The sequence below is a fragment of the Convolutriloba macropyga genome, chromosome 7, assembly GCF_964194025.1.
Source record: "Convolutriloba macropyga chromosome 7, txConMacr16.3, whole genome shotgun sequence".
In the NCBI taxonomy this organism is placed as follows: domain Eukaryota; kingdom Metazoa; phylum Xenacoelomorpha; order Acoela; family Convolutidae; genus Convolutriloba; species Convolutriloba macropyga.
This window is the reverse complement of record NC_134474.1, coordinates 26868141-26891227: the sequence shown is the minus strand read 5'-3', so window position 1 is coordinate 26891227 and position 23087 is coordinate 26868141. Positions and strand designations below refer to the sequence as shown.

The following is a 23087-nucleotide window of genomic DNA, read 5'->3' as shown; positions in this document are numbered from 1 at the left end:
TGTTATTGAGTTGAAATACACAAAAAATAGCGATAAAAATTTCAAAAAAGAGTGAACGAATTCAATCTGAATATGAACAAACATATTTGGTGCCAATTTTCTTGAAAAAAGTCTTATTTTTCTAAAATGTATCCAAATCTTTAACCAAAAAATTTAACATTTCAGGAAGCCTTCTTTGTCTTCAAAATCAAAACCAATTATGCTATTGTTAACAAATTGAGCATTTCTCAGTAAAATTGCTGAATACTGGAGCTAAAATTGCGGAAAGCGTCAAAACACAAAAACGGGAATCAGTCGAATGTTCAATAAAATTTCAACATCGCTAATTCTTCGAAACAAACAGAAAATGAAAAACAAAACAATTTTTGTTATTTTATGTTTGATGGGCTTCTTAAAGATACTTACCACAACTATGTACAATGAATAAATCGACAGGCCAAAAATGACTGAACAAAAAACGGTTTAGAATATAGCTCCCCTCATCCACCCCCTCCAACTAAAGTGGGGTTGGAGCAATTATAGTCTAACCGTGAGAAAAACTATTAATCAAGTGTCTAACAATTGAAAAATGCATTTTTTTTATTTCACAAAGTTCCCCGTTTTGTCTATCATTAAATGAAACAATCTTGACTGAAACTATCATGAGTGGGGAAAAGGTTGCAAAATTTTAGGTTTAGTTGTTTAAAGTTTTCTAATTGATTGTCAAAGGGATAAGAGAATTTACTGGTCTGCGAAAGATCTGAAATGCAATTCAAATACCAAATTGATTAAGCAATTTTGCTCTATATGACCGCATTCATGGTGTCGACTCCAATATTGATTTGCTGATTCAGGTATCTTTGAATGTTTTCTGTCTTTACTCCGAAATTCCTTAATCTAATTTTTGTCTGGTTGTTTTCACTGACAGAAATATTTAACCTAATGTTCTAAGCCATAGAAAAAACTATTTGGGTAGCACAGTGGATTGACAATTGCGCTTGCCCCTTATTTTGCAACCACGTTCAACCTGGGTTTCCGTTGAAAGTTCCTTAAGTGATAAAAATGCAAAAATTTTTCTTTAAAAATATCAAATAGGGTTTGATTTTTGGTACTGTGTTTTTTTGTGCGTTTAGAATCGAATTTGTTAATGCTCAAAAACTGGAAAATTTTGTTGAAACCATACCTTTTGCTAGAGCTCACAAAAAATTATATCAACTTTTACCTATGCATTTAAAAAACCAATTTTTCTTCTGGAACTAATTTTCCCCCGAAAGATTCAGTTTTTCTTTGAGGGCTTCTGCTATTTTCGTCAAATATAAACTCGCGTTGAGTAAAAGAAAATGATAGAGTATATCAAAACATTTTGTTTTTGGTGAAAATGAATGTTTCTAATCTGAATACTTTTTTCGATCTATATTGATTGTCTAATACGTTAGAGAAAACCCAATATTTTCTTAAAAAGAGATTAAAAAAAGAGATATAGAGATATTCAAAAACATATGAGAAAAAATTTGAACCAAAGATGTTAAGAGGTTTACAGTGATAACGAGGAGTTATCTCTCAAAGAATTATTATTTTCAAATTTAGGTTGTTTTTTAGAATAGGAATGTTGTTTTACTTGAAGCACATTTGAAGTTGTGTCATGCTCAAATACATTTAAAGAATGGTTTGCTTTAAAGAACAGGGCGTTACAATTGACATTTTTGCGTTTTTTAAAATATTATTATTTTTTCAATATTATCTGTTATTCTTTCGATGACATTGTCCTTCATCTCGCACAGAACAGTTTTACATTCCAGGCACAAAGTTATTCCGCACGAAAGAATAATTTGCAAAAATGTTACCGTTTCTCGTCGTGGCCGATAACACGGGTCAAAAGAATTCAATAAATTGAATTTCAAATAAAAATTGGAAATGAAATTATACAAAATTTAGATCTATTTTATAGTATTTATCGATGCGAAATTACACAGACAAATTAGTTTAACTTAAAATATTTTACTGGATTGTGATGTGAATCAATCTTAGTTCCGAATCCCGGGCGTGATTTTCTATCTTCATCATTATTTTATGAGAATAATATTTGGCCTAGATACAATCGAGTTCAATATTTGGAGGCCAGTGGATGTTAGAATCAGGTTTCTATGGGTGGGAGAATTTACTTCTCACATCTGATTGGTAGGTGAAAAATGCAGATGGCGCCAAAACGAAATTGGAATCGAATCGAGCTTTGTTTTCTAGTCATTAATTACCGACATAGCGGAAACGTCCGTCAGGTAAGTTCTTCTTTCGTTCTTTGAAACTTACATGAGGAAAACTTCTGAGTTTCCTGATGTTTCCTCGAATCCATCACATCCTCGCTTCTTTATTAATCAAGTTTGTGTGTATTGGTTCTCCAAATCTTTCGGACTGTTTATCATTTTTTGTTGATGTTCATGAAGGCTCTGACGGCTCAGGTTGTGATTGCTCTGCAGTTGATACGGCTGCAGAAGCTTCGTCTTCATGTAAAGTTCTTACATCTGTGCTATGAACTTGTGGTTCTGATTGAGATATGGTGTCCTCCACTGGTGCTTCAGTTTTCACATTTTACTTGTCTAGTCTCGCAATTTGTTTGTCGCTCGCTAGGATAGTCCGAGTTGATTTTTTGGGCTCTAGGAAGATGTGTTCAAGCTCTTCCTGATGGTGAAAGTTGCACAAAATGTCTGTCTTTTCTTTGGCCTTGAATAGAATGGGTTCTCACAAGTCGAAAGATGTTATTGCTTTTAGTCTCACTCTACGTCCCAAAAGTACTTCAACCCGAGTTTCGACCATTGCCTTTGAAGTGCTGCGAGGTGTCATCAGTGCCCCTTTGCATAATTCGTTTTTCATTATCTTCAAAAGCTTTTTGTTGCTTTTTGCCTCCCGCTATTGACTGGTTTTAAGTTTGATTTTTTCTAATTAAAGGTAAATTTTCTCGCGTAGTTGACTCTTGACTGCAATTATTCTCTTGTCGAACTGGTTCCTGGCACTTCCATACATCAACACATCGTCGTGAAAAATGACAACACCTTTGATTCCTTTAAGTGTTGATTCGATGCAAGTCTGTAAGATTGATGAAGAGTTTTCAAATCCATGAGGTAGTCGGCACATCTTGAATAGTCCCAAAGATGCGTTGATTGTGCCCATATCCTTTGCTTCTTCATAAGTTAAATTTGATAGCAGGGATCTGAGAGGGTCCATTTGGCCAAAGTATGAGGCCCCATGTAGGTTGTGGAAGATCGTCTCCATGTCTGTAATTGGGTAGTCCTCATACATGATCTTACCATTAATATGCACTTTCAAGTCCTCGCTAAGTCTCATTTCTCCACCCTATTTTCGCTATCACACCACCGGAGATGCATCAGTGACTCCTCCTGGGGTTACCAGTTCAAGGATGCCCTGTCTGACCATCTGATCCAGCTTCTCTGTGACCTTGTCTTGAAGACGAAGAAGAGTTTTTCTGGCTTTGCAGAACATTGGTTGTGATCCTGGTATCAGCTTAACATGAGCTTTGTACCCCTTCACAGCAGGCAAGTGTTGGGTTGTGATGTTTTTCACACTGTGCTTTGGTAGAAGATTTCTACCAAGTAGTTCAAATTCTTTATCAGACTGTACAACTGCCTTTTTTGTGCTTTCCTGCTTCCGTTCCACTCAACGTCACAAGTAATTGATCCCAGAAGCGTTAATTGATGACTATCATACGTTTCGAGATGTCTTATTTTACCATCTAACTGAATATTCCCCAGCTCAGTCCAAATTTTTGATGATATCACTTTGTTATCTACACCTGTCTACCTGCATTTTTTTGAAGTTAATTATTGAGATGAACTGCCATATCGTAGCCATTCTAAAGGTTTGTTCTTTAGTTTAAAACATTCCTATCTCCGATATTGCAGACACTAGCTCTAAATTATTCTGTTTACTGTACTTACCTGAATTTTGAAGGGGTTTGCTTCTACACATTTGTGCCAAGAGTTCCACTTTTTCACAGGTGTTGTGTTTTTTAATTAGCTCTGGATAGGGCATACTATAATTTGGCTCACCTGCTGCACAGCTAGTGCAGATATTGTTGCTTTAATTAGCCGTATTTTTTTCGTTTGGTTTTCGAAAGGCATTTTGATGTTGTACCCAACACCTTCTTTCACTTTAAGGGGCTATTACGTGATGAAGAGCTCGCAAAAGCCATTGCTTGACTTCTGAACTTTAAACTTTTAGTCATTTCAGTAACCCAAATCGTTGGTTCTGCTTAAATACCGTCTGGTCGTCTAAATTTTGCTTCAGGGTCCCTCAATATTGGGATGTTTTTTTTCACCAACTCCTCTTCAAGATTGGCAGCTGTTTTGAATTTTTTCGAAGTAACAATAGTGTGCTTCTTCTCTGAGACGTAAAAAGAAATCGTCGTCCGACTCCCCATACCTTGTATAACGAAAACTTTTGCCTTTTTTGCCGTTACTATTCTTTCTTTAGGGGAAATTTTGAACAGCCGATCTGCTGACTTTATACGGAGTGTCTAACAAATTCCTAGAACTCGTTAGGCTTCTAAGTTTAATAGTTGGATCCTGTACACGCTAAGAAAGTGATTGATTATACTTTTAAGTCCACTATATTACCATCATTGTTGATCTTGTTTTCTTTCTTCTCTGTGCGACATTTCGCCAATATGGACATATTCCAAGCAGTAGCTGATTCTGCATTCTGTAAATCCAGAACATGTTTGTCTGCTGGTGCTCTGGACACCATTGTCGTGATCGATAACACGGGTCCAACGAATTCAAGAAATTGAATGTTGAATTAACATTGGAACAGAAAAAAAGACAAAGTTTTGCTCGTATTCATAGTACTTATCTATGCAAAATTATAAATAGAAAATTTAGATTAGCTAAAAACTTTTTACTTGATTGTCATGTGAACAGATCTTAGTTCCGATTCCCTGACATGATTTTCTATTTTCATCAACATTTCATGAGAATTATTTATGGCCAAGATAAAATCGAGTTCAGTTGTTGGAGACCAGTGGATGTTAAAATCAGATTTCTATGGTTGGGAGAATTTACTTCTGACAATAACTATAGCGCCAAATCAGAATTAGAGTTTAGTATTGTGGCCATTACGGTCGACATAGCAGCAAAATTTGGCAGGTAAGTTCCTCGTTCTTTCTATGAAACTTTAATGAAGAAAACTTCTAAGCTTCTTGATGTTTCTTTGAAGCCATCACATTTTATATCAAAAAATTTCTATGTTTGATGTGAAGAATGTGTGAGATCATGAAAGGGTTTCTTGATTAAATTGAAGTAAGCTTTTTGCAGATCCAAATTAAAACAAAAGAAAATTTGAACAATGTGTTTCTGTATTTGCGAAATTAATGATTGAACCGTTAAGTATTGCATGCTCTGGTGTTATTTAAGCTGTTCTTAAAAACACAAATCAGCAGATTTTTTTAACAGTTATCGAATAATATTATGAGTTAGAAAACATGTTCAAAAAGTCAAAATAATTTTTTTCGGAACATATTGTGTCATAATATCCAGAGATCCTTGACTACTGGTTTAAATTGGTTTCTTCATACACTGACACTTGTTCATTAAACAGTGATCGCAAATATTGTACTCTTGAGCCACCGTTTTTTCATGCTTTTTGTTTCAAAAAGATTCACCATTCTTCATTAGAGTAGCTTGCAAAACTTATTCAATTATAGAAAACAGGAGTAGAGCGAAGTCTTCTTTATTGTTTGAGAACAAGATAGATCTTTACAAATTTCCGTACCTCAGGACAAATTTTAATCTAAATCTGTCAATATAACAAACAACTGTTTCTCGTCTCTTCACAGTAACTTAAAGTCCGTATACAATGTTTGAATTTATAAAGATAGTTTCTGAAGTTTTTAAATACTACAAAAAAACAGTGACTTGATTTCAATTACCAAGTTTTCCCATGTCGAGAATTGTTTTCTTCAATGTAATTGTCGCCAAAAAATATCTCCATTCTGTAATATTTTGATACATGAGTCTTAGAAGCAACGCCAACCAAAAAATATCATGAGAAAAAGAACTAAAATTATTTTTTTTTCATTTATCCTTCAAGGTGGGGCAGTCAGGCTGATTTTAAGTAGAACAGTACCACTATTATTCCAAGAAGCACTACGTTTATTTTTTTTCTATATTGCTAATTTTTAACGATCAAAAACCATTTTTAAGTTCAATTACTAACCGGAATCAACTGGCGTTTTATTGTTTCGACCCCACTTGTGGGGGGAGGAACTATGTACTCAAATGGGTTTTTTTGTTCAGACAATTGTGGCCGATCGATATATTCATCGTATAGAAATGTGAGTGCTATCATTAAAAAGCTCGTCCAGCGTAGAACTCCAAATAAAAAAGATTTCTTTGAATTTCTTTTTTTCTAGGAGTTATCGATTTTTAAATTTTGTGTGAACATAGGACATTTGGCTTGATTTTGTTCACTTTTAACATAATTTTCGTTCAAATTAAGATTTTTTTTCTGTAAATCTATTCATTCAAGATTACACTTCATGCTACTAAATGAAACGATTTTTCATTCCTAATAGATGCAAGGTAACAAAAATGCTAGTAAGTTTACAATAAAAAACTCGAAATATATTTGAGAGCTTTTTTCGGAAACTTTTTGCATTTACGAACTTTTTTTGAAAATTAACCGATCTCAAGCTTATTTTTTTAACTTTAAGTCACTTTTCGTAATCACAGGACCTCCTTTTTTCTTATGCAACCAAAATATTTGTGGATAGCATTTTTGACTTCTAACTATTGGTTTTATGTCTTCGATGCTACGAGTTTTCAGAATTTTTCTTTATTTTTTAGATATTTTTTTCATTATTTTGGTTCCCTTTGATGTTCTTAAAACATTATCGTAATTCTGGTAGTTCCCATTTGCTTAGAAAAGTTATTCAGTAGATCGCAGAGAAGGTTTTCAGACAAAAGCTTCAGGTTTAAATTGCGTGGAAACTTTCTTCTCGCCTTTTTCTTTTGAATTTTTGGTTTTTGCCTGTATTTTTTGTTGTTTTCAATGTCATAAAGTTTTTTGTGATGTCTTATTGATAGATTATGAATGACAAACAACATAGTCTGCCCATCGAGGCATAATTTAGCGTACTTCTTGACGTCCGTTAAAAGCTATTGAACTTAATGTCGTTGATGTTGTGTTTTTTTCAAATATTTCTTGGTTTTGATCTACTTGTTCATATTTGTTATTTTTTTGAAGTCAAATTCATCAAAACAAAAAACACCTCTACTTGCTATTTTAGAAAAGATCAAAAAAAGGAGCTTTTTATTGCAAAAATTTTACTTTTTATTGGCTCCGACACTTTTCTCTCTGATTTTTTTGACTTTGCTGTTTTTTAGTGTTTTTTTATTTTTTGTATTCGTAAAATGCTGAGAGGTCTCGTAAGCTTTGATTTGAGTATTGAATAAATGATGCATGTCGATGCTGCCAAGTTGTAGTGAATAGTCTGAAAATTTTTGAAATTAATCGTTTTCAAAAATTTTTCAAATTTTTTAGTTGTTGTTTTTCTTTTCATCAACTTGTCACTTATTCTCATCACTGAGAGATCGCATTCCTTTCCGTGTAATTCAAAAAATAACATGTCAATTGATATTATATCGAGTTCAAGATAAAATCGAGTTCAGTTGTTGGAGACCAGTGGATGTTAAAATCAGATTTCTATGGTTGGGAGAATTTACTTCTGACAATAACTATAGCGCCAAATCAGAATTAGAGTTTAGTATTGTGGCCATTACGGTCGACATAGCAGCAAAATTTGGCAGGTAAATTCCTCGTTCTTTCTATGAAACTTTAATGAAGAAAACTTCTAAGCTTCTTGATGTTTCTTTGAAGCCATCACATTTTATATCAAAAAATTTCTATGTTTGATGTGAAGAATGTGTGAGATCATGAAAGGGTTTCTTGATTAAATTGAAGTAAGCTTTTTGCAGATCAAAATTAAAACAAAATAAAATTTGAACAATGTGTTTCTGTATTTGCCAAACTTAATGATTGAACCGTTAAGTATTGCATGCTCTGGTGTTATTTAAGCTCTTCTTAAAAACACAAATCAGCAGATTTTTTTAACAGTTATCGAATAATTTTATGAGTTAGAAAACATGTTCAAAAAGTCAAAATAATTTTTTTCGGAACATATTGTGTCATAATATCCAGAGATCCTTGACTACTGGTTTAAATTGGTTTCTTCATACACTGACACTTGTTCATTAAACAGTGATCGCAAATATTGTACTCTTGAGCCACCGTTTTTTCATGCTTTTTGTTTCAAAAAGATTCACCATTCTTCATTAGAGTAGCTTGCAAAACTTATTCAATTATAGAAAACAGGAGTAGAGCGAAGTCTTCTTTATTGTTTGAGAACAAGATAGATCTTTACAAATTTCCGTACCTCAGGACAAATTTTAATCTAAATCTGTCAATATAACAAACAACTGTTTCTCGTCTCTTCACAGTAACTTAAAGTCCGTATACAATGTTTGAATTTATAAAGATAGTTTCTGAAGTTTTTAAATACTACAAAAAAACAGTGACTTGATTTCAATTACCAAGTTTTCCCATGTCGAGAATTGTTTTCTTCAATGTAATTGTCGCCAAAAAATATCTCCATTCTGTAATATTTTGATACATGAGTCTTAGAAGCAACGCCAACCAAAAAATATCATGAGAAAAAGAACTAAAATTATTTTTTTTTCATTTATCCTTCAAGGTGGGGCAGTCAGGCTGATTTTAAGTAGAACAGTACCACTATTATTCCAAGAAGCACTACGTTTATTTTTTTCTATATTGCTAATTTTTAACGATCAAAAACCATTTTTAAGTTCAATTACTAACCGGAATCAACTGGCGTTTTATTGTTTCGACCCCACTTGTGGGGGGAGGAACTATGTACTCAAATGGGTTTTTTTGTTCAGACAATTGTGGCCGATCGATATATTCATCGTATAGAAATGTGAGTGCTATCATTAAAAAGCTCGTCCAGCGTAGAACTCCAAATAAAAAAGATTTCTTTGAATTTCTTTTTTTCTAGGAGTTATCGATTTTTAAATTTTGTGTGAACATAGGACATTTGGCTTGATTTTGTTCACTTTTAACATAATTTTCGTTCAAATTAAGATTTTTTTTCTGTAAATCTATTCATTCAAGATTACACTTCATGCTACTAAATGAAACGATTTTTCATTCCTAATAGATGCAAGGTAACAAAAATGGTAGTAAGTTTACAATAAAAAACTCGAAATATATTTGAGAGCTTTTTTCGGAAACTTTTTGCATTTACGAACTTTTTTTGAAAATTAACCGATCTCAAGCTTATTTTTTTAACTTTAAGTCACTTTTCGTAATCACAGGACCTCCTTTTTTCTTATGCAACCAAAATATTTGTGGATAGCATTTTTGACTTCTAACTATTGGTTTTATGTCTTCGATGCTACGAGTTTTCAGAATTTTTCTTTATTTTTTAGATATTTTTTTCATTATTTTGGTTCCCTTTGATGTTCTTAAAACATTATCGTAATTCTGGTAGTTCCCATTTGCTTAGAAAAGTTATTCAGTAGATCGCAGAGAAGGTTTTCAGACAAAAGCTTCAGGTTTAAATTGCGTGGAAACTTTCTTCTCGCACTTTTCTTTTGAATTTTTGGTTTTTGCCTGTATTTTTTGTTGTTTTCAATGTCATAAAATTTTTTGTGATGTCTTATTGATAGATTATGAATGACAAACAACATAGTCTGCCCATCGAGACATAATTTAGCGTACTTCTTGACGTCCGTTAAAAGCTATTGAACTTAATATCGTTGATGTTGTGTTTTTTTCAAATATTTCTTGGTTTTGATCTACTTGTTCATATTTGTTATTTTTTTGAAGTCAAATTTATCAAAACAAAAAACACCTCACCTTGCTATTTTAGAAAAGATCAAAAATAGGAGCTTTTTATTGCAAAAATTTTACTTTTTATTGGCTCCGACACTTTTCTCTCTGATTTTTTTGACTTTGCTGTTTTTTAGTGTTTTTTTTATTTTTTGTATTCGTAAAATGCTGAGAGGTCTCGTAAGCTTTGATTTGAGTATTGAATAAATGATGCATGTCGATGCTGCCAAGTTGTAGTGAATAGTCTGAAAATTTTTGAAATTAATCGTTTTCAAAAATTTTTCAAATTTTTTAGTTGTTGTTTTTCTTTTCATCAACTTGTCACTTATTCTCATCACTGAGAGATCGCATTCCTTTCCGTGTAATTCAAAAAATAACATGTCTATTGATATTATATCGAGTTCAAGATAAAATCGAGTTCAGTTGTTGGAGACCAGTGGATGTTAAAATCAGATTTCTATGGTTGGGAGAATTTACTTCTGACAATAACTATAGCGCCAAATCAGAATTAGAGTTTAGTATTGTGGCCATTACGGTCGACATAGCAGCAAAATTTGGCAGGTAAGTTCCTCGTTCTTTCTATGAAACTTTAATGAAGAAAACTTCTAAGCTTCTTGATGTTTCTTTGAAGCCATCACATTTTATATCAAAAAATTTCTATGTTTGATGTGAAGAATGTGTGAGATCATGAAAGGGTTTCTTGATTAAATTGAAGTAAGCTTTTTGCAGATCAAAATTAAAACAAAAGAAAATTTGAACAATGTGTTTCTGTATTTGCCAAACTTAATGATTGAACCGTTAAGTATTGCATGCTCTGGTGTTATTTAAGCTCTTCTTAAAAACACAAATCAGCAGATTTTTTTAACAGTTATCGAATAATATTATGAGTTAGAAAACATGTTCAAAAAGTCAAAATAATTTTTTTCGGAACATATTGTGTCATAATATCCAGAGATCCTTGACTACTGGTTTAAATTGGTTTCTTCATACACTGACACTTGTTCATTAAACAGTGATCGCAAATATTGTACTCTTGAGCCACCGTTTTTTCATGCTTTTTGTTTCAAAAAGATTCACCATTCTTCATTAGAGTAGCTTGCAAAACTTATTCAATTATAGAAAACAGGAGTAGAGCGAAGTCTTCTTTATTGTTTGAGAACAAGACAGATCTTTACAAATTTCCGTACCTCAGGACAAATTTTAATCTAAATCTGTCAATATAACAAACAACTGTTTCTCGTCTCTTCACAGTAACTTAAAGTCCGTATACAATGTTTGAATTTATAAAGATAGTTTCTGAAGTTTTTAAATACTACAAAAAAACAGTGACTTGATTTCAATTACCAAGTTTTCCCATGTCGAGAATTGTTTTCTTCAATGTAATTGTCGCCAAAAAATATCTCCATTCTGTAATATTTTGATACATGAGTCTTAGAAGCAACGCCAACCAAAAAATATCATGAGAAAAAGAACTAAAATTATTTTTTTTTTTCATTTATCCTTCAAGGTGGGGCAGTCAGGCTGATTTTAAGTAGAACAGTACCACTATTATTCCAAGAAGCACTACGTTTATTTTTTTCTATATTGCTAATTTTTAACGATCAAAAACCATTTTTAAGTTCAATTACTAACCGGAATCAACTGGCGTTTTATTGTTTCGACCCCACTTGTGGGGGGAGGAACTATGTACTCAAATGGGTTTTTTTGTTCAGACAATTGTGGCCGATCGATATATTCATCGTATAGAAATGTGAGTGCTATCATTAAAAAGCTCGTCCAGCGTAGAACTCCAAATAAAAAAGATTTCTTTGAATTTCTTTTTTTCTAGGAGTTATCGATTTTTAAATTTTGTGTGAACATAGGACATTTGGCTTGATTTTGTTCACTTTTAACATAATTTTCGTTCAAATTAAGATTTTTTTTCTGTAAATCTATTCATTCAAGATTACACTTCATGCTACTAAATGAAACGATTTTTCATTCCTAATAGATGCAAGGTAACAAAAATGCTAGTAAGTTTACAATAAAAAACTCGAAATATATTTGAGAGCTTTTTTCGGAAACTTTTTGCATTTACGAACTTTTTTTGAAAATTAACCGATCTCAAGCTTATTTTTTTAACTTTAAGTCACTTTTCGTAATCACAGGACCTCCTTTTTTCTTATGCAACCAAAATATTTGTGGATAGCATTTTTGACTTCTAACTATTGGTTTTATGTCTTCGATGCTACGAGTTTTCAGAATTTTTCTTTATTTTTTAGATATTTTTTTCATTATTTTGGTTCCCTTTGATGTTCTTAAAACATTATCGTAATTCTGGTAGTTCCCATTTGCTTAGAAAAGTTATTCAGTAGATCGCAGAGAAGGTTTTCAGACAAAAGCTTCAGGTTTAAATTGCGTGGAAACTTTCTTCTCGCACTTTTCTTTTGAATTTTTGGTTTTTGCCTGTATTTTTTGTTGTTTTCAATGTCATAAAGTTTTTTGTGATGTCTTATTGATAGATTATGAATGACAAACAACATAGTCTGCCCATCGAGGCATAATTTAGCGTACTTCTTGACGTCCGTTAAAAGCTATTGAACTTAATGTCGTTGATGTTGTGTTTTTTTTCAAATATTTCTTGGTTTTGATCTACTTGTTCATATTTGTTATTTTTTGAAGTCAAATTTATCAAAACAAAAAACACCTCACCTTGCTATTTTAGAAAAGATCAAAAATAGGAGCTTTTTATTGCAAAAATTTTACTTTTTATTGGCTCCGACACTTTTCTCTCTGATTTTTTTGACTTTGCTGTTTTTTAGTGTTTTTTTTATTTTTTGTATTCGTAAAATGCTGAGAGGTCTCGTAAGCTTTGATTTGAGTATTGAATAAATGATGCATGTCAATGCTGCCAAGTTGTAGTGAATAGTCTGAAAATTTTTGAAATTAATCGTTTTCAAAAATTTTTCAAATTTTTTAGTTGTTGTTTTTCTTTTCATCAACTTGTCACTTATTCTCATCACTGAGAGATCGCATTCCTTTCCGTGTAATTCAAAAAATAACATGTCTATTGATATTATATCTAACAGATGGTTTTTTTTGGTGGACGATATGCGTTTTCATATAAGTTTTGTGAGTGGTCAACTTTTGTGTCTCTTTTTCTGTTTTTTTAAAGAATATTCGCGCAATAACAGATCCCAAGGACTTTCAAATTAATACCAAGTCATTTTACTTAATCGTTTATTATAATTTTAGCTGATTTAGTAAATTGAACAATTGAAATAAGGGAAACAATATTCAGATAAAAGCTAACAATTTTAATGGCTTCAATAATTTGTGTTTTCTCAATTTGTTTGCGTTTTCTTTGGTTTTTCTAAGACTTTTGTTCGTTTCTATGGTTTAGTCTGAGCAAATACAGATCTTATTGTAATGACTTCTGAGTAAATTTATGAAGAATGGTTTCGTTGAAGGCTAAGGGTTTTTAAGATGTTTGAACCTATGAAACGTTTTTAATATTGTTGACTAATTTTTGATATTTGCCTGATTATTTTTTGTCAACCCTTTACCTAGTCCCATTAAGGAAAAATCCCATCTGCCGTGTAGTTAGGAAGAATAATGTTTCTCAGCTAAGGTTTTATCTGATTGCATTTTGACGTTATTACTGGGTGCTTTTACATTTAGATATTGAGTTTTTGCCGTTATTTTTTTTAGTTTTGCTTGTTTTGTGGTTTATTTTTTTTCTCGCAGTCTTTCTAATGACAGATCTTGTGAGCGCTGTAATGAGGCATTGTTTTATGTAATTCAATTAGTAGTTTGGGTATGTAATGATTTTTTTTAACCCAAGCTTCTGTTTTTTATTATCTCTTCATTTGGTTGACAATCAAGTCAAAAATGTAGATGAGCTCGGGTCGGAACATCATGTGCGAACGCACATTAACGAGCCTCCTTGTACTTTTTAAATTTCACTGAGCAGTGCCATTTTTCTTGCAAAATGAAAATCAAGGCAAAAATAAGAACTATTTTTCTAACGCGCCAAAGCGCATGCTTGCATTAATTAATAGCTTGTTGAACTTTTATCTCTTTTCTATCCAAACAGTAAATGTAGAATGGATTCACATTTGGAATGATTGATTCAATTTGGAATAATGTTGCAATATTCTTGTAAGACTATGAGTTCTTGAAGAATCGGAACACTGCCTTTCCAGGGTAGAAGACAAAAGACAAATGCAAAGCATCTGAAAACATAAGTTAAGACATTCAGAATTTGGAAAGGCTTCCAAGCATCTTCTTTTTAGAAGAGCATGTGGGAAGATGAAACCACAGAGGAAGCATGCGGGAATCTAGCAATATTAAGACTTCTTTGAACATGGAAACGAAGATATCCTACCTCGTGATAAAAATTTTCCATTAAGTGACAAAGATCCGAGAATAGACAATAGACTGAAATTAACCTCTTGAAGGAACTGTTTAACCTTTTGAGGGAACTGTTGCCGATAAACAGTCAATTTTATTGTGAGTGAAAACTTCGTTTTTGATAATTCTGGTTATTTATAATCATCATTCGTTTATTTTTGTTCGTTTATTCGGGAAAAAAATGTAAAACATCATTTATTCAAAACCTATTTCTGTAATGTGATCTACCAAAAACTTTTAAAGTTTAATGTGTTATTAAAACTTGCTAGCGTTATAAAATTCTTCGCCAAAATTTTTAATGTTTTATTGAAAATTTTGGATATTTTGCTATTTTTTGATTTGATGTTTTCAGGAAGTTCCCGAGACAGCATAGCATGACTTTTTACCAATCAAAAATTGTTATGATGCTACTTCAAGTGGAAAATTTATTATAACAGTTTCCTCACGTTCAAAATTATTGGGGAAAACAGCTAAACGTCATATACTGAGTATCAAAAAATGCTCTAGTCTCGTTGAATACACTCTTGGATGTGAAAGTGAAGCCAGTCACAAAAATGTAATCTTTCGTCACCAAAACTCGAATTTCAACCGAGCATTTTTCTATCTTTAATTTTCCACGGGTAACTGATTAGGGCAGTTTAAAAAAAACTGTTGATGACTTTATAATTTGTTTTCCGAGTGAAATTGTTTTATAATTTGTTTTATTTTTTGTCTTACTTTTTCTATTTTTATTGAAACGTAATACAGGAAAAAAACACTGTGCATCTCGCAATAGACCAAAGATTATCAATTCGAAAAAGGTGCATCCAATTTCAATTAAGAACGGAGATGATCTTTTTGTTTCTTCGTTTTGTAATCTTGAAAACAAAAAAAAACATTTTTTTTTCGCTAAAACGATGGTTTTGGTTCACTCATCGGAATCTTGTGAATAAGATCCTTTCATAGTGAATGTTGCAGGTTTTTTTTTTAAAAAAATGAATGGTTTTTTCTATTGCTTTGAAGTTTTATCCATATGAGTGTTCTACTCAAAACGTAAATTGGTCTCAACAGATATTTGCACTAAAATCGCAAGTAACCTGAGGTTTCAACAGAGTGAGCAAAACAAACTAAATCAAAAAACAAGACTTTAAAAATATTATTAATATTTTAAATCAGTTTGTGTAAAAATTTTATTTGGACCACAGAAAAAAAATATAACGGACGTTTATTTCAGTTTTGTAACTCTTGGTAATTGCTCTCAAACGAAGTTTGTAGCAATTATAATAGTCCTGTTAGTCTTTTTTAATGGGATTTTTCGCTTGACCGATATTTCGTCTGACTCATTTAAATTTTCATCCTGAAAAACAGGATAAACAGGTAACACCCAGCGGGCATTAAATTCTTTTAAGGCCTTTCAGCTCACTAGTCTCTAGGTATGCGATTCATAAACTGTTTTGCAGACTTATACTTATGGTGTGAAGGACGGATCTAAGAAGTTGACCCCCCCCCCCCGAAATCACCCCTCCCCCTCTCCACCCCCAAACCCTTACCTTTGCACGTCGTTTAGGGCGTAAGGGCCCCGTTGAGCCAAAAACCCCCTCCAACTGTTATCCCCCGCAGTTACCCCCCCCCCCCACTCCACTCACTTTTGCCTCATCCTCGTCAGCTCCCCGGTTCAGCAGCCCCGCCCACTGCGCTCAGTTTACGTCCCTTGAGTTAAGGTATAGCTAACCTAACTAAAGCGTGGCTAGCTACTGATGAAGCCAAATGGTCGTTTGAGAGCAATTCGCCCGATGTTAATCAATTATGTTTTTATTTTTCCGACACACCTCGTTGAGGTGAAACTATATGCACAACTGGATTCTTTTGTTCAGTCTATTATCACTGATCGATATGTCTATCGTACAGGGTTGTGAGAGATTTAATTAGAAAGCCCGTTCAGCGTAGACTATATATAGTTGAAAAGATTTTTTGAATTTCGTTTTTTTTCCACTGAGTTATCAGGATTTTAAGTTTTATGAACAATTGACTGATTTTTGTCGTTTTTTCCGTATCATTGTATTTTGTTTGCCATTTTTGTTGCCGATAGCAATAACATATTCATAAACAATATTTAAGGTACCTCAACTTCTTACCAAAAATTTCAAAAATTCAGTTCTTTCTCTTCAAAATTTTACCAATTTTTTTCTATAGCCCATTTGATTAAATTTGCCGGATATACAAATCTAAAAAAAGCCGCAGCAATCTTTTCAAATTCATAAGAAGGCTTGTTTTACTTCCGATTCCTATGAGACTGATGTAGAGTTAGATATTGTTAGTTTTTTCCAATTTAACTCAATAATTATCCAAAGTTCATCATATTTTGATATGACTTTTTTCGTCAAATTATATTTTTTGGCTAACAAATGGAAGAAAAAAACTTTCAAGAACGTACAAAAATATCATCCCTAGTTTTAGTCTTATTACCTTTTCTCGCAAGAAAAGTTCGACTTATTTAGGGCGCTGTCTTCTTTAAAGCTGTTTTGAGTCTTTGTTTTTTCTGCGTTATTGACCCAAAAATTATTAAAACTGAATAATTTCAAATAAATTTTCAACTACTGAAAAGTCTGGATTACTTGCAATTGAGGCCCAACAAATATATATTAAATTTTTAGTTAAGAGATCGTGGTTTTTTTGGTTTCAGCATTATGTTTGTTTAACTTTGGTTTAAAAAATATGTGGCTATTTTGTAGTTTTATGACATAGTCTCACTAATGTCATTTTAAATTGGAGTCATATGTAACTTACAGTTAATCTTGTTAGTGTTTTTTGCTTTGTCCTTTAAGCTAATTGGTTTTTTTAAAAAAGCAGATTTCCGTTCTTTTGCCTCGTGTTCATCCCGTTCTTGTCAACTTGTTGCTTATTCTTAGCTGAGAGTTCTCATTTTCTTTCCAGTGAATCAAAACTTAGTCGTCACTGCGTTTATATGTTTAAGGAAATGGCTTTTTGTTTTGTAATTTAATTTTTTGCAGATTTTGATTTAAGATGTTTGCTTATGTCTCGTCAAATTATCACTTTGATGTCAGGTCACATATTACAATAATGGCGTCAACATTGTTTTCTCCCAAAGGTGATTGATTTTTGAATTTTTGACTGTCTTTGTTTTCTTTTTTTATTCTTGTGACTTATGCTCGATAACCATAGGTCTCAATGGAGGTGTAAATAGTCAATTTTAGGTATTCGGTCTACAGATAATGGTTTTCAATACTTCGAAGTCAGATGTTTTTCGAAAAAAATTCAAAAGCATGTTTTTAACTTTGCGTTTTTGTTCTCTTTTTTTCCTACTTGCTACCTACTTTCGCTAAGGACAAGTCTCATATTTTATTTTAGTAAGTAGGATTTAGCTTAACCAATCCGGGCTTTCTGTGTTTTTTCGACCTTATTATGTGTTTTTTTTTAAAAAAAAAGACATTGAGTTTCGGTCATAATTAATGTTTTTCTTTGTTATTTGTTGAAATTTTCTGGTAATTTCATTAATGTCATATCTCATTGGCTGTATAAAGTGACCTTTTTACTTTGTTTAATGGATTGAGTGTAAAGAGATTCTTTCATTCATTTGAAAAAATTGTAAATTTTTGGAAGATTTCTATCTCTTCCTCATTTGGAAGACAAAAAAGTCAAAAATGAGGATGAGAGGGGTCGGAGAATTATGTGCTAACGCACGTCACCGATACATCACCGATAAAAATTGCTTTTCTGTTATTGAGAATAAAACAGATTGCAAAAAATCTCCCCAAAATGAACAAGATTCTGTCAGAAAATATATTTTTTTAAATTTTCAACAAAACATTTTTTGTCTTGGGCATTGAGTTCACCTAACGTTAGTTAAGCTAACTGTGATTGTGAGGGCCAGCAACAACGCCGCAATAACTTGCTGAAGTTTGTCAAAACCGTGATAGCAACTTTGAACTGTTTGACAATATGAAGACTTTAGTTTGAAAAATCAAGAACCTTGGAAGGAGCGTTTTATTTGAGAATTTAGCGTTTTCAAATGGGAACTTGTGACAAAAATGTCGCAATTTGTAAACAAGTTCAACGTGGTTTAGATATAGCAGTTCAGACGTCAAAATACACGCGTGTTTTCTCGAAGAAAGAAGCTTTTAAAGATGATTAATTGATTCCTCGTAGTTTGCCTATAGATTTTCATTGCTAATACTCTTGTTTTTCTACGCAAATATATCGGTCGACAAAAATGCACTCGAAATATTACTCGGTTGTTACGCTTATCGTCCCTAATTAAAATAAAAGGTTTTGCTAGTTTTGTAAGCGCTGACGCATTTTAGAACTTTTCCGGGATTCAACTTAATGTCACATCTGTTACTTTTTAAGATACATGAGCCACATATTTAGATAAATTAGAACTGATCATATGTGAAATAAATATAAAACCTAAAAAACTTGAATAGTAGCTGTCATAACAAAACAAATGCTTACCCCTCTTTAGAATCGGTCACTTAAAGATTTATTACAAATTTTACTTTAATTTTCTTTTCTATATTTTGTATTAATCAAAAAGCTTTATCTGTCGCTGTCCCTGAATGAACAAATGTTATAGATCTGGAAAAGATTATGTTTCTAGGATTGACTTCTGGTTACAAACACGTTTTACAAGTTAGTTGATCTTTTGTTGGGGGCCGAAAAAGTTTCTGACCGTGAGGACAGTTAGTTTGTATACTCGGTAGTGAGATTAACAAGTATGGTATTTCTTTATGCGGACATTATTGGGACATAGATTTGAAGAGAGGCGGGAGTCCTTCCTTTCCACAGCTAATGCTCTCCATATAATTCAATTTGACTTGTTTATGACTGTGATCTATGATTTTGTTCAGGTATGTCCCCCTCTTCTGGGCATACGATTAATCCCATCTTTCAATTTTGACAACCCCTACCCTCCCCCCCCTTTGCACACACTTTCCCTCCTATCCTCTTTATCACACACACTTTCACTCCCGCTGCGTCTTGTTTCTTCATTTCGTCTGTGTTTTTGTTGTTTTGGATTTTTATTTTGTTGTTTTTTATCGATTGTTGACAACTCATTGCCTTGGGCTTCAAATGCGCCTTTGTTTTATCACAGTTCAGATAAGGCCCATTTGTTATGTTGTTGACACATTTATTATAACTCTTAACCATCAAAATTAAAATATTTCGCGTTCTTTTCAGGTTCAACAATTGAGCCGGTTCAGTTTTTTTGTTTGTTCGTTTTTCAAAGCGGAAAATCGTCTCAAAAGTTGAGTTATTAGAATTAGCTGAATCATATGAAATTAAGCTGCAGTCTTGAGATAATTGAAGCAGTACAGAAATTGTAGTTACTTTTTATAGTAGCCAAACTTTTTATATCTTTATTTCTTTACCAGGGTGACCTTTCACAATTATTTTTATCTCTTTTGGGGGAAGCTGAGCGTGTCATAGTTTCAAAACCTTAATTGAACAGGCGGGAGCACGAATTGTTGTTTTTGCCAAGGAGGAGGGGGGGGGGGGTAAGAGGGGGGATTGACTGGTCTAGGTAAAATATGCTGAACAGAAAAAAATTGGCGTATTTTGTTATTTTGAAGAGGGCGGCAGGCGTGAGTTTTTCTTAGCTGCGTTTTAGCGGTGGTAGTGCGTATTTGAATACGAGTGGGTGGTACTGTTAGTGTGTTAATAATTGATGCAAGTTTATTGGTAGAGAAAGCGAGAGGTAATTTCCAAATCTATAAAAACGCGTCTGTTCCTCCTCCAATTCTGTTGCCTGTTTGTCTCCTCAAAACACTCACCGGACACTCGTTCAGCTCAAATCAAAATAGTCCACATTTCGCTCCTCAGATTAGATTGGCATAAAAACCAAACAAGCCTACCTGTCAACGTCTAAGCTTCTAGAAGTTGCAATAATGCATAATTCCACTCACAAACCTATCCTTGATCACACCAAGGCGCTTTTTAATCTCAACACACGTGAGTGCTTCAGCCCCGCGTAAGTCCAAATTTTCAACCCCCTCTTTGTTTACTATTTACTTGACTAGCATAACATTGTACTATGGAGCCTCTCGCTATTTAGATCCGTCAAGAAAATCTGTCTACTACACAAGTGAACAAACTTTAAAACAATTTGAAAAACTACGAGGAAGCTCGTGAACAGCGGAAGAGCAATTAATATCTCTTACAATCACACGAACAACTAACCTCACCACGCTTATCAACCTCAATATCAACGTTCATTCTTCGATATTTATCTGACCTTCAACCCTCCTCGAAGATTTGACCTCTACTCGCTCGCCAGATGATTGGTTTCTTTCAAATTTAACCTTTCTGACCCTAAATTTTACGCTACAAAACCATTCACCTTAGTTTAAGTGCAATTCTAAAAATTCTTTTGAAGACGTGTTTGACCGTTTCAAACTTTTGAATAATTTTACAACTTAAAGGACAATAAGTAACACTCAGCTAGTGACGTAATCATCAACACTGACACTTGTCCGTGACCCATACAGTGACGTATCACTAGCCAGTGAACATTCTTCAGTCAGGGATCTAGTTGCGCAACTGTGACCCAACGTTAGCCATTAGTGACGTAATAAGCATCGACTGCAGCATTCACAATGATGATGATGATGATGGGTGATGAGCACGAGTACTCGGACCACCCCGAGTTGTGCCATCTAACGGAGGAGGAGATAGGGGAATTTCGCGAGGCTTTCAAACTTTTCGACAAGGATGGCGATGGAACAATCTCAACTAAAGAGTTAGGTGAGTAGCCGCTTCGTTCTGTCTTCTGATTGGTCATGCCTTCTCTCATGTTATACACAACCAAGAATATAACGTCGCTGCATAGGTGCAAAAATCTCTGAAATGAAGCCAAATAAGGGATTGCTTGATCAAGTTAAATTACTGTAATCCAGTTTAAAAGAAAAACCTAAAGGTTGACTAGTAGTGTGCGTTCGCACAATGATTTCAAGCTGCTAACTGCATAACGGTTTGTCAATCAAAAAATTATAAACCCAAAAAATTGTTTATCTTCCCGGGTTAAGGAAAAGTTTTCATCATAGAACTTTCATATTATGGGAAAAATTGAAAAATTGGTAAAACTACAACTCTGCCATAAATGAAAGTTCTATGACTAAAACTTTTCCATAAAAGCAAGTTCTAAGACTACAACCTTTCCATAAAATGGAAGTTCTGTGGTTACTACTTCTCCATAACAATAGACAAGACGAATTTAAAGAGTCTTGGTTTTTTTGTGAGTCCTTATGATCTTCTTAAAATACAAGAGAAAACAGTTTTGACTGTTTTCCTTGCCGAATAAGCAAAAATGGAAGCTCTTTTTTTCAAGACCACATATATAGTTAAATCTGTAAACCCGGATAAGCCAGCAGTAATATAGCACATCATAAAAGCTAATAATTGATGCAGAATTAACATACAGCGCATGTGAGAATGTCCCTGTAAGGGTATAAAGGGATGGACTTTTAGCAAAAAAATCGATTTGAAAAAAAGTCAATTTGCCCAACAAAATGTAACCGAAGGCACCAAACAAGAAACTTGGTGCTTTACAATCCTTAAGGATAGAAGGCACTACGAAAACAGTATGCGTGACACTAAACAACTCCTTGACACAGAAGGTCCTGTTGTATTTTTAAATACGATTTAATTTTCGAGAAACATTTGAGGAAATCGCTAAACTTGACGTTTTTATCACATATTGAAATTGCCCTTAATGTGCGGCCAACGTTAGCCTAACGCACGTTTTTTATACCATTTTGAGCTGCCTAGACTTAGTAGTAGAAAATGGAACTAATTTTTACATAAAAACACTAGAAAAATTAGCGTTTTTGTGCCTACAAGTGTTTTATGTATTAATTATTTAATCATTGATCTAATAATAAATTGTCGGGTTGTTTTACCATCCGTATAGATAGGAGGCACTACCAATACAGTATGGGTGATACTGAACAACTTCTTTACCCAGGTGCTATTATAATTTTTGTTTGATTGATTGAATATGATTGAATTTTTGAGAAACCTTTGACGAAATCGCAAATATTGTTGTTATATAAAACTTATGGTGAACTTTCTAAAGTGTTAAAAAAAGTCTTTGTTAAAAATTCCTGGCAAACGTCAACCTGACGCGGGCTTGCTATATACGTTAAAAAACAATAAAAAACTCGGGTTTCCGACTTACACTTGTTTTATGTAACAGTTTTTAGGAAAGAAAATTAATAATGTCACATGAAGTAACTTTGAAGACAAAGCAAGGAGATAGCGCTTTCCGAATTCTTTATGTGATATAGTAAATTCATGAGATATTGAATTCTTTATATGGAGAGCGTTCGCTCAAGATCAGTTCAAAAACATAGGATACGATACAGAAGTGGCATGTTTTCTCATCAAATTTTGGAGGGCAATCAACGTTTCCTTAATAAGGAAAGAAAATTGAACCAAAACTGTTCTATGAAGCTCTATAACTACAATTCTTTCATTTTGTTTTGCCAGATGCGCTCCCACTGGATACGATTGTCTTATTTTGTGTAATTTAGGTGATGCAATGAGTTTTTCGAATTCAAAAAAGGTTCTCTACTTTTCTCATATTTTTTGTTTCGTATGAAGTTTCAATGACTTCAACTTTTCCATAACCCTCTGTCCGCTTAACTCAGCAAATAAAATTTGTTAAATTAGTTTTTTGTGGCATGTTTTCACCTTCGTTTCCTGATATTTTGAAAAGTTTCATGAAACTTTAGTTTCATAGAACTCCCTTTTTTGAAAATTCTATGACTAAGATATTTCATTGACACGGTAATATGAAACTG

The 23087-nt window shown here is 33.1% G+C and overlaps 1 protein-coding gene across 7 annotated transcripts in view; it reads left to right on the top strand.

Annotated features, from left to right (window-relative positions):
- The window catches only part of LOC142342740 (calmodulin-like), a 91071-nt gene that overhangs the window by 46117 nt on the left and 21867 nt on the right, over window positions 1-23087 (top strand). For 6 of the 7 annotated variants that reach the window (XM_075394270.1, XM_075394267.1, XM_075394272.1 and 3 more), the window contains exon 2: window positions 20342-21030. In XM_075394270.1, the coding sequence (XP_075250385.1) occupies window positions 20883-21030 (148 nt within the window). In that variant the 5' untranslated portion in view covers window positions 20342-20882. Of the gene's footprint in view, window positions 1-20019; window positions 20258-20341; window positions 21031-23087 lie in introns of those variants that run through there. The other variant, XM_075394271.1, reaches the window with a different exon arrangement.